We start from the raw sequence: 15,697 nt of genomic DNA on the forward strand, positions 1-15,697 counted from the left end.
AGCAGCTATACAAAGAAGACGATGGAGCACTGGGAAGTTGACTGTGTAGGTGAAGATGGCAGAAGCATGGAATCCATGCAAAGGCAGGGAAGTGGTCCAGGGCCAGTGCCCACAGGTCCAGATGCCACGGAGAGGAATAGACTCAAGCTCAGGGAGAAGCCAGGGTGGCACACAACAAAGTCACAATGGAGGAAGTCAGACACACAGACAGTGAATCTTCAAACACTCCGATGTGCCTTCTGAGATTCATTGCCCTAATCCTAGAAAATAGCCCAACAGTAATCTGGGACCACATAGAGAGGAAATCATCATTAATCCTCATTGAAAGGCAGTGTGGAAGGGCATGTAGCTGGTTCCCTGGATAGAGAGCCAGGCCTGGTGTCAGGAGGATCTGGGTTCAAATCTGTCCTCAGATACTTCCTAGCTGGGTGACCCTGAGCAAGTCATTTAATACTGCTTGCCTAGATTTTACCACTCTTCTGTCTTAGAACCAATATTTTAGTATTGATTCTAAGACAGAAAGTAAGGGGTTTTTAAAAAGGAAAAAAGAAAGACGTTGTAGAATTGGAACTGGGTGAAGAATGTCAACAGCCCTAGAGTCAGGATGACTTCTCTTTGAATTCTTCCTTAGACTGTGTGAAGAAAGAGTTAATGGGAGCTCTTCCTTAATTCTCCCCTCCAGGATGAAATCACCTGGTGTTCCCCTTCGGACTTAACAATTTCTAGGTTTAACCAACTAGCAATGACAACAACTGCAATGGGTGGTTGGCATGGGCCTCCAAGGCAATGCCCAATGATGACTGTGCTGGGAGGCAACCTGCCCTCACCACAGACCCTGTTTCACTTCCTCTCTTATGTCTGCAAAGCAGGGAAACTTTCAGCCTGGTAACAGGCATCTTAGGTGGCAGTGAGAGAAGGGCAGAGCCTCCATCAGAGCCAACCCCAGCCTGGGTGGGCATAGAGAGGAGGGAGCCATGATATCTACACCACTGACATCTGTTCCTCTTAGGCACTGCCTGGGGCACTGTGAGGTCTAAAGGCTCCCCCCACTGGGGAGTGGCTGATGAGGCCAGGTAGCCCCCTTCTAGGGACAATGGAGTGTCACAGGAGATGGAGCTGCTTGTCTTCAGCCTGGCTTCTCTTTCTTGGAGTATTTGTTTTCAGACAGACATGGGCAGGTAAGTCTCAGGGGAAGGGATTTGGGTAGAGAGGGTAAAGAACATGGAGTCTGGGGTCTGATGAGGGAAACTCAGTCATTGCCCTTAAGAAGCTGCAGGTAGGTGGCAGCTGGAGGGCTCAGTGAATTGAAAGGCAGACCCAGATATGGGAAATTCTGAGTTCAAATCTTCCCTCAGACACTTCATAGCTGTGTGTCCCTGGGCAAGTCCCTTAAACCCCATTGCCAGCCCTAACCGCTCTTTTTTTTTTCTCAAACTTAAAAAAAAATCTCATTTATTGAAAGGAAAAACAATGAATGTGCAGAATCAATTTTAAACACAAGATCTCCCACAAGCTCCCATGTGAGACACATCTGTACTTATTCATAAACATACAAGGCACAAAACATTCACATCATTAGCTTCTTGGAACCAATACATGGTATTAACTCTAATGTTGAAGGTAAAGGTATAAAAAAAGAAGCTTCAGGTAAGCCAATCAGTCAGGAAATACTTATTAAACAATTTTTATATCCCAGATAAAGTGCTAAGTACGAAGAAGACCCTTCCAAAATCTCAAATAACACCTAGCTGCTGCCTTCAAGGAGCTCACATTCTAATGGAAGAGACAACATGTATATATAAAGATCGCAGAAAATAAATCCAAAATACATGAAGGGTAAATCTGGAGAGGAGACTCTGCTGCTTGTGAACACCAGGAAGGGCCTCCTGAACCTGGCCTTTTGTCTGAGACTTGAAGGAATCTGGGGAAGCCAAGAGGAGGAGGAGGAGGAGGAGGAGGAGGAGGAGGAGGAGGAGGAGGAGGAGGAGGAGGAGGAGGAGGAGGAGGAGGAGGAGGAGATGAAGAAGGATGAAGAGAATTCCAGGCACGGGGAACAGTCAATGCAAAGGCAGGAGAAGGAGAGAGAGAGTGTGTCTTGTGTGGAGAACAACAATTAAGCTATTGTTGGGCAGGTGAAATGGCAGAAGAAAGAACAAGACAACTAGAGAGGCTGGAAGTATCCAAGCTCTGAAAGGTTTTAAATGCCAAGCAGAGAATTTCATCCTGGAGATAAGGAGAGCCATAGTAACCAGGAGAGTGAGTCTGAGCTAAGCTTTAGAAAAATGATTTGGGCAGCAAAGGGGCGATGGATTGAAAAGAGAAGAGTAGGGGGTTGTTGCAGGGGAGAAGACCCAAACCAGGGTCAGGGGACAGAAGTTTCATTGAATGAAATAAGCTATGGCCTGGTTAGTGGATATGAGGTCTGCCACACACTAGCTAGGACCTTGAGCCTCAGGTTTCTCATCTACACAAAGAGGCCATTGGGCTAGTTGGCCTTTTCAGGGCCCCAAGAGCTCCAAATTAGGGAGCTTAAGATCCCTCCCAAGAGTTCTCAACAAGGGGCTTCCTTCTATCCTGATGAAATTTGAAGTTATTTTCCCCATCATGCCTTACTGTGTGCTCCTTATACTATTGTTTGCCCAACCAGTGGCCTTTTGCAGAAGGTACTGAATTTAGAAGTCACTCATCAAAGTGTATCTTAGAATTTCAAGGTTGGAATGGAATGGTTCAATGGAAATTTCAAGAACTAGCTCTTGAGTCAGAGAACCTGGACTCAAATCCTGCCTCTGATGCTTCCTATTAGTAGGGTGACTTTGAGCAAGTCACTGAACTTCTCTGACCCTCAGTTTCCTCATCGGTAATAGGAGTTGGTTGGATACAATGACTTCTGAAGTCCCATCAAATTTTTTCTTATTTTTCTTTTAAAATATTTTCCCATGTATCCATGATTCATTTCTTTCCCTCGTCTCTTTCCTTGCCCCTCCCAGATCCATCAGATGTTAAATCCATGATTCTATGCCCCTTTCAGATCTTAATCTGGGATCCTCTAGTCTACTCCATGCCTAAACAGAAATCTCTTCCCCAAACACCCCAACAAATGGTCAGTCATGTGACTTCTGCTTGAATACTATTGATGGCAAAGAGTTTATTGTCACTCAAGGCAGCCTTTTCCAATTAGAGATAATTTCAAATGATAAAAAACCCAAGTGTACCTCAATGTAATTATGGATTCTAGAATTTTCCTGGAAATAAAAATGCATGATTTGTAAAATCTGCATGATTTCCTTTTTTTGGAAGTCAGGACACTACTTGAATCACTTCAGTTCCCTATTAACTACTTTCATTTCTACTGAAGATAATCATCTTAAATGAAAAATCAGAAGCAAAGGAGAATTTGAGTTCCTTCTTCTTTCCGTCTTCCATTGTCATCCTCCCAGCTAGCTCATTTAGAGGTGTTACCTGATCCTTTATCATCTTAGCCCTAACAGAATTACAAAACTCAACTCAATTTAACAAGCATTCCTAAAACACCAACTATGTCCAAAATGTCAGGTTGTGTGCAAAAAGAAGTTCCTGTCCACAAGAAACTTACACTCTCCTGGAGAAATCCATCTTATTCACAGACAAATAAATAAAAGGGCATTTGGAATGAGAGAATTAGAGGGCAAAGGTAGACTTCTCTTGTGTCCTGTCTTTCCATGGATATTCCCCCTCTACTGTACCTTCTACTAAGGCTTTTAGCAGAACAGTTGGATTAAGGTACATTTTCCTCCCTCCCTTTCCTCTTAGTTTCAAGTCCTTTTCCCTAGATCTGGAGGATTTGCTGGACTGAATGCCCAGGATCACCACCGGACATCCCTCAGTGTGATAGCTTTAATTATATGTCAAGGAATTTGTCTGATCAGTGTTAGATTTTAAATAGTTTTGAGCGTTAAATAGTTGTAGATAAGAGAGTGGGAGCCATAAACTGTGATAATTAAAATGTTTGGGAGCAAGGGAAATATATAACAATTATGACCGCTGAAATATGTTTTCTACTGTGTCTTGGTTTTATATAAATATAAGATGGTCGCCAGGGAATATATTCCCAATTTATGAATATGCCCAAGCCAACTGGGTTTTATAGAGAAATTTAATTTATAATACACTGATTAATCAATAGAAAAAGAGAGAAAGTAAGAAAGGAATAAGAATGAATAAATCAGTCAGTTGGTTTTATCACTCACCCAAGATCTCTCTAGGTAAGGCTTCTCATGCCAACCTCAGGCTCCACCTTCAAGAGAGCCTCCTTTCAAGAAATGTTTCCAGAGAATTCTCCTCCTGACTCCTCCTGAGTTCTCCTTCCACAGCCTCCTTCAAGACCTCCCCAGGAGCTCTCCCTCCAGGACCTCTCTCCTCTCGGACCTCCTTCAGAGCATCAACGTCCTTCTCAGACCTCCTTCAGAGCAAGCCCCCTCAGTCCTCCTTCAGAGCAACCTCCTGAGATCTCCTTCAGAGCCATCTCCTCCTTAAGCAAACAATCTAAGTTCCCTCCCCTCAGTTCTCACATCTACCAATCACTGTCAATGTCTCCCCTGTGCCAATGGTGGCTCTAGCTTAACCCAGGACCACTCAGAGGTCTGCCCCCTTTGCACATGTCTGTTGAAGGTCATATTCTCAAATAATTTAATCTTGATCTTTGCTGCAGCCCTTCCTAAATCCTGTTACTCTGAGTAGGGTGGAGATTATAGTTTCCAAGACTTGGTTCTGTCATTCCACATATCTCTATTGTATCAATTAAAAAATCAATCATGACTCAAAGAACTCCCTGTTCTATGCTTAAGCATAGATCAAAGCCCTTTCCATTGTTTAGCAAAAGGTTTCTATCCTAAAGTAGTCTTAAGTAGGGAGGAGAAGGATCCTCCCATGCCAAGGAGTTTCATATTCCAATAGAGTTCTTACTATCAGTAGGAAATTTTTTCAAGTATGAAATTTCCCAAAGGGGAAATTTCCAACATTCATAAATCTAAGAAATTTTAAGGTTTACATCAGTGTGGGTGATTCTATCAGCTATGAAAGGACAATTGAGAGAAGAATACAACTTGCTAATTTCCCTTTTGAGAAGAGAAAAGCCCAAGTATAAATTCACAAGCTGTTGTTGAGCCTTGCTGGGTGCTTGGTGCCTACTGTAAGGAATGCTGGTTGCTCTACCTCTTGTTGGATTATCTCCTAGAGAAGCTTCCCTGTCTTTGTCTTTTCATTCATTTGTAAAATATCTAGCATCAGAAAACCTGGATCTAGTCAAGGGATTCTTGATCTTTCTTGTGTCATGGATCTCTTTAGCAGACTAGTAAAGCCCATAGACCTCTAAATGCATAAGGGAAATTACAAAAGAGCATAAAGGAAATCCATTACATTTAAGTAGCAGAATTGACATTTCTTTTTAAATGTGTTGGACAACCAGGTTAAGAATTCCTTATAGAACGAGAAGAGGTCTGAAAGATCATGGAGTGAAAGTCCTACCTTGTAATTTTACAGATTTGGAAACTGAGGCCCAGAGTGTTTATGTGACTTTCCCAAAGTAATACAGTACTATTAGAAATGGGATTCAAATGTAGTTGATACTTCAAAGTCACTGCTCTGTCTTTCCACACAACTTACCTACTATGTGCCAGGTATTATATAGTAAGCATTGTGGGTACAGAAACAAAAATAAAGTAATCCCTTCCCTCAAGGAACTTACATAGTGTTTGTCATACACAATCATTACACATGTAAGTACAAAGTGATTTTTGATTTGGTGTGAGGTATCAGCAGCTGCAGAAATTAGGAAAAACCATGTAGGAGGTAGAAATTGAACTGAAGTTTGAAGAAACCTAGGGTTTCCCAAGGGCAGCTATGTGGCTCAGTGGAGAGGTTGCTAGGCCTGAAGTTAGAAAGATTAATCTTGCTGAGTTCACATCTGGACTCAGACACATATTGGCTGTGTGTCCTTGGGGAAGTCATTTAACCTCCTTTGCCTGAGCTTCCTCATCTGTAAAAAGTCCTGGAGAAGGAGACGACCAAACATTCCCTGGATCTTTGAAAAAACAAAAACAAAAAACAAGGGGACAGTTGGGTGGCTCAGTGGATTGAGAACCAGTCCTAGAGACAAGAGGTCCTAGGTTCAAATCTGGCCTCCTAGCTGTGTGACCCTGGGCAAGTCATTTCACCCCATTTACCTAACCCTTACCAGTCTTCTGCCTTAGAATCAATACACAGTATTGTTTCTAAGATGGAAGGTAAGGGTTTAAAAAACCCAACTGGATTCATGAAGAGTCAGACAAGACTGACCAACCACAAAAAGGGATTCTCAAAGTTGGAAGTGATTAGGGATTTTTCCAGGCAGGGAAGACAGTCTCAGCAAAGGAATATAGTATGGAATGTTGGATACAAAGGATGGGAACCAAACCAATTTGGCTGAACTGTGGGATGCATGAAAGGGAGGATTCTAAAATGAATCCAGGAAGATAGGCTGGAACAAGATTTTGAATGGCTTGAAATGCCATAAAGTGGTAACGTGTATTTTATACTAGATGCAGTAAGTATTGTAACTGCGAAAATGTGGGTTTCAAAATAAGTGGTCACCATGGGAAAATTCCCAAATCTAAAAATACCCAAGTCAGCTGGGTTTTATGGAGATTTTAATTAATACAAATGAAGGAATTAAGGGAAGAGAGAGAGAGAGAGACAGAGACAGACAGAGAGAGAGAGAGAGAGAGAGAGAGAGAGGGAGAGGGAGGGAGGGAGAGGAAGAGGGAGAGACACAGAGAGAGAGAGAGACACAGAGAGAGAGAGAGAGACAGAGAGAGAGACAGAGAGAAAGACAGAGAGAGAGAGAGAGAGAGAGAGAGAAAATAGTAGAAAGGGCCTAGGCCATCTGAGCCTTAAGGGAGAGGTCTTTATCACTCACCACAAGATTGTCTCAAGCAAGTTCCAAACCTCCAAACTATGATTCAACTACTTCAACAACTCAAATTCAATAAGTCCCTTCCTTTTAAAGAAATTTTCTCTTATGTCACCTCCCCTAAATTTTCACGCCTACCAATCACAGTAGACGCTTTTTCCTAGGACTGCCCATTCTTAATTCTCACCACTCTTTAGTTCTCACCTTCTCTGGGTAGATAAAATCCTCTGAGTACTTCACACCTCTTGCTAAGCTTGCCTTCTGTAAGTTGCTTGACCTTTTACTGATTAATTTAACCTTTATAGGTACTTAGCACCCTTTTGTATTAGATTTAAAAACAGACCACCTAGCTTAGGGTTTTTGCTTCACTATAAGTGTGAGTTGGGGACTTTTCATTGTTCAATCAGGAATTTGCAACTTTATCTTCCCCTAAGACACTGTCTGAGCAGGGTGGAGTAATTTTAAAGTTCTCAATACATTCCTGACCAAGTATCTCCATTGTAGAGAATGGGAAATAGCTTAACCAAATCTTCTAAGGTACAGTCTGAGCAATTTTAAAATTCACAGGATCCACCATATCCTTGGAGTGATGTGCTTAAGTAATATAACATGGGAAGTTAGGGGAGTGCTGATTGGAAAGAAAAAGGAAAGGATCTGAAAAAGGTAATCCATTTAGGAGGGAATTGACAAAATCCAGGTGAGAGGAGACAAGAGGGACAAAAGGTGTGAATGGCAAGAAAGAAATTATTTAAGAGAAATTGCCCAGGTGGAATCAGTAGGTCAGATATTGGAGAGGAGAAATGGAGAAAGATTGCAGGATGATTCTAAGATGCCAAATCTGGGTGACTGGAATATGTGTGGTGTACTTGGCAAAAACTGAAAAGGGGAAAGAGGAGTAGGTTTAGATAATGAGTTCTGGTTTTGATCTTTTGTATTTCAGATACCAATAGATAATCTAAGTGGAGATATCCAAAAAAGTTTATATATGCATTTATTTAACACCTATATTGTGTCAGGCACTGCCCTAAGTACTTACAAGTATCCCATTTGATCATTGCAAGAACTCTAGGAGGTAGGTATCATTATTATTACAATTTTATGAATAAGGAAATTCAGGCTGGAAGAGCTTAAGCAACTTGCCCAAAGTCACATAGCATAATTATGTGTCACTGGATTTGAACTCAGGTCTTCCAAACCATGAGCCCAGCACTCTATGCACTGCCCCACCTACCTGATGATGCTTGGAGTTTAGGAAAGAAATGAAGAGTTGGATATTTAGATTTTGGAATCATCTGTATAAGTTACCCTTACTGCTGGTAAGGAGGAGAGAAAAGTCAAAGGAATGGATGAGAGGGAACTCTGGTCCTCTGATACCTTCAAATCTGAAACATCATTTTCTTTTCTTCCCTTCCTTCCTATAATTCAGTCCACCACAGGCATATGGGACAGTTGACTGGAGTTGGCACAGCCCACTCTCTCTTGGAACTAAGTGCAATTAGCTTATTAGATGACGTTGAAGTGATATCTTACAACAAAGCACACAAGCAAATTGATTTAAAGATACCCTGGATCTCTAAAGCACTGGGAGTTAAGTATCTTACAGAGCTGCATGATTTATTGGTGAAGCAAGAGCAATATTTCAGATGGACTATCGAAATCGTAGAACGGAATGACACAAGCCATAATAGTAAGTCTGAGCCACTCATCTCCCACTTTTGCTTTTCATCATACTTTTTGTCTATTTCTCTTCTAAGCCCAATAGATCCATCCCCAGTAGATCATATAACTGAGGCAGATATTCTTGGTCCCACTGCTTATTTATTAACTTCCCTAGAAAAGGAGTTGAGACATGTCCAGCCCTGAGCCTGAGAATTCAACCAGTAGGATCAAGAGTGAGCCACAAGAAAATTTAACCCAAAACATGTGTCCCCCAAGGTTAAAAAAAAAGCATAACCCATTCCTAAAGCTCCCCCAAAGATGGACTCCTTCTTTGGATTTCTTGTCCCCTTCACACCCAAAGGAGTCTACCTTTATGTTCCCCCACAGGAAACCACACAGCCCAGCTCCTGGCAGAATGTGAAATAGATAATAACATCACAGTAAAGAGTCACATGCATTTAATTTGGGATGGGGAGGAATGTTTCAGAATAGATGAAGAGTCTGGGCACTGGGAGAACATAAATCCTGAATTCAAGGAATACCAACAGACTCTGGAGAGACCATTCTGGACTTCTCTAAGGAAACAATATATGAAGCTCTATTGTGTTGACGGGATCAGGAAAATAATCGGGTACTCAAGCATAAGGGATAATGGTGAGTATTTGCTTCTTCCCATCTCCTCCCAGGAGTTCCAGGTCACCTCTGCCAATCTGTGCAGTCACTAGAGGCCAAGAGAAACAGGCAGGATTCTGATTTCTGACCAAAGCTCCGGTTCACAAGGGGGAAATCAAAGAAATATGAGAAAGGTTGAGGTTCTTTCTTTTTCCATCTCTCTTTTTACATCAGCATTTTTTCACTTTTCTTTTTCCCTTTCCATGTTGCCTTCTTTCTCTACTTCCTTTCCTTCTTTATTTTTCTCTATTTTTCCTTTTCTGTTCACTTTTTCCTTTACTCTTTCCTTCCTTCTTTTCCCTTTGTTTCCTTTAATTCTTTTTTCTTATTTCTCTCTTCATCCTTTTTCCCTCTTTCCTCTTTTCTTTATTTTTCTATTTCCTTTTTTTTCTTTTGTCCTTTCTGTACTGTCTTGCCTTTTTTTACCTACTTCCTTCCTCTCACTCTCTCTCATTCTCCCTTACTTTTTCTCTTTTTTTCTTTTGCTCAGGGTAAATTCTTCCTCAGATGTCTCAAGGCATAGGCCCCAAGAAGCTCAAAAAACCATAGGCAATCAAACATGTATTCACACATGTTGTACCAAATTTTGTGCTAAGTACAAGGGATAAAGGACTATGTGTCTACTGTCTAGTGTTCATCTAGATGTAGAGCATCATTGCCAGGAGGTTGCCAAGTAATATTTTAGTTTTATTTTGTGGAGGGTTTAGAAGTGTTTGGGGGCAGTGAAAGAAACACATCAAGGATAGCCTAATGCATGGTAGGTCTGCAATCTTCATCATTGGGATTCCCACTGATGAAATCCTGGGTCATTTGGAATATTGATCAGAAGATTCTGGTTTTAATCCATTATAGCAGACAAGGATAATATAGAAAGCTGCTATTAATGTCATCAATACCAAGAGATGTTGGCTAAGTAATTAATGTTTACTTCACATTCTTCTAGATGTCCAGGGAGATGAACAGGAGTATAACTATAATTCAGCTCTCAAGGACCTAATGGGTCCAGTGGGATAGGAGATCCTGCATCAAGGAGAATGGAAACATTCAATGAACATAGAAATAAGAGAAGCATCAAACACTCATTGAGATTTTGACATGAAGCCTTCTTTCTTGATGTCTCCTCCTAGTGGTCCCCGAGGTGGCTGTATCTCAACATGTCAGCCCAGAAGGCAGCATCATTCTCTCCTGCATTGCCTCAGGTTTCTACCCTCGCTCCATCCTGATGCGCTGGGAAAAGTATGGGAAGTTGGGGATTTGGGGAAATGAGAGTTCCAGTGGTACCCTGCCCAATATGGATTCCACCTTCTACCTCAAAGTTACCTTGGAGCTCCCACCAGAGGACTCAGGTGCAGGTTATACCTGTGTGGTAGAACACAGTGAGCTGAAGAGTCCTGCTATATATTCAGGTCAGTATTTTAGCCACACACTCTCGTCACATCCCTAAGAAACTGGGCCCCCAAATATAGTCCCATCCTCTCCCCACTTCTTTCACTGAATGCACACTCACATTCTACTCTTTATTTTATAGTCCCTAGAAAGCCCACTATGAACAAGTCTTGGATTCTTGCACTGGGTATTACGTTGGCTGTCATCGTTCTGCTGAGCTGTGCTGGTGCCTTTATCATATGGAAGAAGAAGACAGGTATGCACATAAGGAGAGACAGTTGATAGGAAGTTAATTGATGGGAAGAGACAGATGATACTAGTATGAGAACAACTTTAAAGGAATGTGTTTTGAAAAGAGAATGCCAGAATCTTAGGGCCAAAGTAAGGTGCAGAAGCTCTGTAGCCCAAATCATACCTAGTCAAAAAACTTCTCCATAGCATCCTGAGCAATTAATCTCTCCAAGACTGTTTTCTTATCTGAAAAAGGGAGATAATAATAGCACTTATCTCACAGTGAAGTGCCGGTCAAACTTTTAAGTGCTATGTAGATGCTCATAATTGTTATGATTCTATTAATACAGTTGGAAACCACTTTGGATTTTTTTTACTGTCACATCAAGGCTAAATCACAGTGTTGACTTATATTAAGCTTTCAGTCCACTGATATCCCTAGGTCTTTTTTCCCAAAGAACACATTGTACATTCGTATGTCATAATTACTGACATTTTCTTGTTTTTCCTTTTTATTTTATTTTAATTTTTTGATTATTCCAAATTTTTATAAAACCAATGAAGCATTTTCCTATATAAAGAAAAAGAAGGTAGTATGCAGATAAATAACAAACCTCCTATAGGTTTAATTTACTTTTCTTTATACCTACATAAAAAATCCCATCCACACATGTCCCAGGCCTTCCCTACACTCCCTGCATCACAAAGCATATTGTCAGGGTTGTCAACATGCTCATATAAATTAAATCTTTTATTCTTTTCTCTTCTGTACACTTTCTGGAGGTAACATTTTATTCTTCCATTATTAGTTCTGTGGCTGTATATAATGTCCTTCTAGTTCTTCTTTCTTCACTATTCATTATTCCATAACTTATTGCCATTTTAAACTCAATATGGAACTTCAAATTTATTTATTTTTCCAATCTGGCAGTACCGATACTAATGAGCATTCATGAAGAACCTATTAGTGTAGTGCTAGACTCTTACAACACAAAGATAAAAAAGAAAAAGACAGCCCTTGCTCTGATGAAACTTATATTTTACTGGAATGACACATGTAAAACTCCTATTAAATTCCATCTCACTATATTTTGCTTATTGTTCTACCCTTTAAAGATCTTTTTGGATCCTAACTTGGCCACTGGTTTGATTTAGAATCATTCAATGGAATTAGCTATTCCTCCAGGATTTGAATCATCTCCAAATTCATGCTAGTCTCCCAATAGAATCAAAGAGGGGATTGTGAAAAGGAAATTCAAATCTCTTTGTTTAATTTAATCAATCAGGGACCTGGAGGTCCTTTACCATTAAGATATGCAGAGATACACATGCCCACAGTCAAAGGTAGTTGAAACCAACAAAACAGGAAATTGATCCCACAGGCACTGCCCCCCTGAGCAGTGCCAGACAAATTAAGGAACTATGATTGGTTCCTAACTATGATTGGTTCCTGGGAGAACTAGTGGGTAGAGAAAAGTTTATAAGGGGAGACCCAGCAGGAAGTAAGACACTCAGATTCTGACTCTGGCACTGGTGGCTCTTGCTGAAGGGACACTCTTGTTCTGGTGACTGTGACTGAAGAGACACTTGGTGTGGTGATTCTGACTGAAGAGATTCTCCCAGACTTATAGCTAGAGGTTGGAACCTGAAGGCTGACTCTTGAGCTCTTCTGGATGGAGATTGGACCCCTTTTGGTAGCAAGCTACATTTCTTCACAATGACCTAAGGCAACTCTCCACCCCTTTCCTACATTTCCCTCTCTTTACTATCACTACTTTGATGTAACAAAGCTACTAAAGCAACTAACAGCCTCATAATTTTATTTTTTTAATTATTACAGAGGGCTTCACCCATCTTATCATAAATCATGGTAGCTCCTAGTGATTGGACTTCCCTTGCTAGATGCACACAAATCAGCCAGTCATCTCATTCAACTCATTATAACAAATATTTATTGAGCACTTATTATTCAAAGAGGTAGCATGGGATAGAGAATAGAAACTGTCTTAAAGTTAGGAAGACTTGGATTCAAGTCTTATCTGAGACACACACTGGCTGTGTGATCCTGAACAAGTCATTTTCAAGGCTCTAGGCAAATCTAAGATTTCATTGTAATGGTCTCAAATCTCACTGGTAGAGATCCTCATTGGGACTTTCCTAAATCTATGACAACACAGATCTTCTGTGAAGCTTAGATAGAAATTATCTTGAGAACGATTGGCAAGAATATATCATTTTTTTACTTAAGAGTTTCAGAATATTACTCAAGTGTCTGGAATAACTGCCTTTTATAGTTGAATGAAAGTATTAGGATGTTAATTTATGTGGAGGTCCATTGAGTGAATACATAGCACAACTCCAAGAGCAAACACAACAGAAATGACAGGCACCTTATTCTGTTCCCACATAATTTTCATCTTCTCCCCTAAGCCTCTATTTTTTGAGCTTCTTACTACACGTAGATAAGAGGCTATGAAGTGGCATAATGACTTCTATGAAAAATATTATTTCAAAAGGTTTTCGTGAATCATTGCTATGTCCAGATGATTCTATACAATTATTGATCTGTTGTCTTGCTTTGGTTATTGTACTCCCATTTTTTAGTTGAGTTCACCAGTATATTTTGAAGTTGGTATTCATAGCTTGCAAATTTGTCCTTTGTCTGTCCATGAAAGTCAAAGAGATTCTCGTGTTCTTACTGTTGGCAAAATAACATCTTATTATTCTCATCTTTTCCACTAAACCCTGATAAGAAATAATCCTCAAACAAATCATTATTCTACCTTTGCTCTATTATTGTTGTTCTCACTATTATCAATTTTTAATCATTTACCTTCAGCCTTGGAATCAATACTAAGTATTAGTTCCAAGGTAGAAGAACAGTAAAGGCTGGATAACTGAGGTTAAATGATTTGTCCAGATTCACACATGTAAAGAAATGTTTGGGTCCACATTTGAACTCAAGACCTCCTATCACAGCCCTGGTGCTCTATCCACTGAGGAACCTAGATGTCTCTTTTATTATTCTTATCATCATCATCATCATCATTATTGGGAAAATTTTAGGGGCAAAGGACACTTTAAGGAAAGTGTTTCAGGGAGGCTTTCTTGGACAATGCACAGAATGCCAGGGAAAGCATATAGGTCAAATAGGCTTCTAAAACTGAGGAGCTCTAGTCAGATTTAGGAGTCCAGGTTCCAAAATCAGAAATGTCCCTGCTTGGAGACAAGAAGTCAAATGAAATAACTTCTCAAGTCCTTCAAAAGAGTGTGGATGCTCTGAAAATGTCTCTACTTTTTTGGAAAAAATAATGAACTGCAATGGGAATGCAGAGGATAATAATGAAGGGTGTGGGGTGGGACTGGTAGAAAGAAAGATTATGAAAAGCAATTCCTTTGGGAAGCAACAAGACTATATGGTTTTGTGCATCCCCTTTGATCCAGCAATACCACTACTATATCTGTGTGCAATAGAGATCCCAAAAAGGGGAAAGGACCCATTTGTACAAAAATATTTATTGCAGTCCTTTTTGTGGTGGCAAAGAATTGGAAATTGAGGAGCTGTCCATCAGCTGGTGAATGAACAAGTTGTAGTATAGGATGGTGATGGACTACAGCTGTGTCATAAGAAATGAGGAGCAGAGTGATGTTAGGAAAATCCATGAAGATTTACATGAAGTGATGCAAAGTAAAATGAGCAGAACCAGTAGAACAGTGTATGCAGTAACAGAAATACTTTTCCAAGCAACTATGAATGATCTAGTGATTCTCAGCAATACAGTAATCCAAGACAATCCCAGATACTCTTGAGGAAAAATGCCATTGACCTTCAAAGAAAGAACTGATGAAGTCTGAATGCAGACCACAGTCTACTGTATTTCACTTTCTTATTTTTTTGTTCAAGATGTCTTCCAGAAAATGATGAATATGAAAAATTATCTTACATGATTGCACAAGTAAAATCTGTATGATGGCCTCCTGTCTCAAGAAAGAGAGAGGGTGGGAGGGAATCAGGGAGGAAGGATGGGAAAGAGGGAGGGAATTTGGAGCTCAAAACATTTTTCAATAAATCTTAAAATGTTTTTACATGTAACTGGAAGAAAATAAAACATCATTTTTAAAAAAGGAAGAAAGGTGAGGAAAATGAGACAGAGAAAAGCTAAATAACCTATCCAAGGTCATATAAGCATATGTCAGGCTTGAGGTATGATCCAAGTACATTTAACATCAAGTATAAATTTTTTTATTATTAAAAAATATATAGTTTCCTCTAAATGTGAGACATTTCAAAACTATGGGTGCTTTTTCCACTTCTCCCATTAGCATGGTGGGTGGCCAGGTTAGCATGCAACGGGGCTATGATGAAAGATTAACCTAGAGACCTTTGTTCATAGGTTCAACAGGTCAGCTGGAAAGAGCTTTTCCTTCTACTCCTCCTGCTCCTTCCTCCTTACCATAAAGGAATGGAATACACTAATGGCAAGACTACAGGCAAGTCAATCACTGTCTTCTTTGGGATTCTGTGACCATTAGTACCAGTGCTGTCCCTGGCTGATTTTTCTTCTCAAGAGAGATTTTTGTCCTTTCATCTAGGAGTCAAGGCAGAGTTCTTTGAAAAGAAATAAGTCGGGGCAGATAGTCACTCAATGGATAGAGAACCAAGCCTAGAGTTTAGAGGACTTGGGTTCAAATCTAGCCTTAGACACTTCTTAGCTTTGTGACCTTGGGCAAGTCATTTAACCCCAATTGCCTAACCCTTAGTGTTCTTTTGCCTTGGAATGGATACTTAGTGGCTAAGATAGGAGGTAAGGGTATTTTTAAAGA

At 40.2% G+C, this 15,697-nt stretch overlaps 1 protein-coding gene across 1 annotated transcript; it reads left to right on the forward strand.

The window, feature by feature from the left end:
- Positions 1-960: 960 nt before the first annotated feature.
- On the forward strand, positions 961-15,332 carry LOC130453753 (class I histocompatibility antigen, F10 alpha chain-like). Its single transcript, XM_056794252.1, has 6 exons — positions 961-1,178; positions 8,352-8,612; positions 8,972-9,238; positions 10,384-10,662; positions 10,785-10,898; positions 15,268-15,332. Exons 1-6 carry the CDS (start codon positions 1,064-1,066, stop codon positions 15,330-15,332), a joined length of 1,101 nt encoding a protein of 366 aa, XP_056650230.1. The 5' UTR covers positions 961-1,063.
- Positions 15,333-15,697: the final 365 nt, after the last annotated feature.

Source organism: Monodelphis domestica, chromosome 1 (assembly GCF_027887165.1).
Source record: "Monodelphis domestica isolate mMonDom1 chromosome 1, mMonDom1.pri, whole genome shotgun sequence".
Taxonomy (NCBI): Eukaryota; Metazoa; Chordata; class Mammalia; order Didelphimorphia; family Didelphidae; genus Monodelphis; species Monodelphis domestica.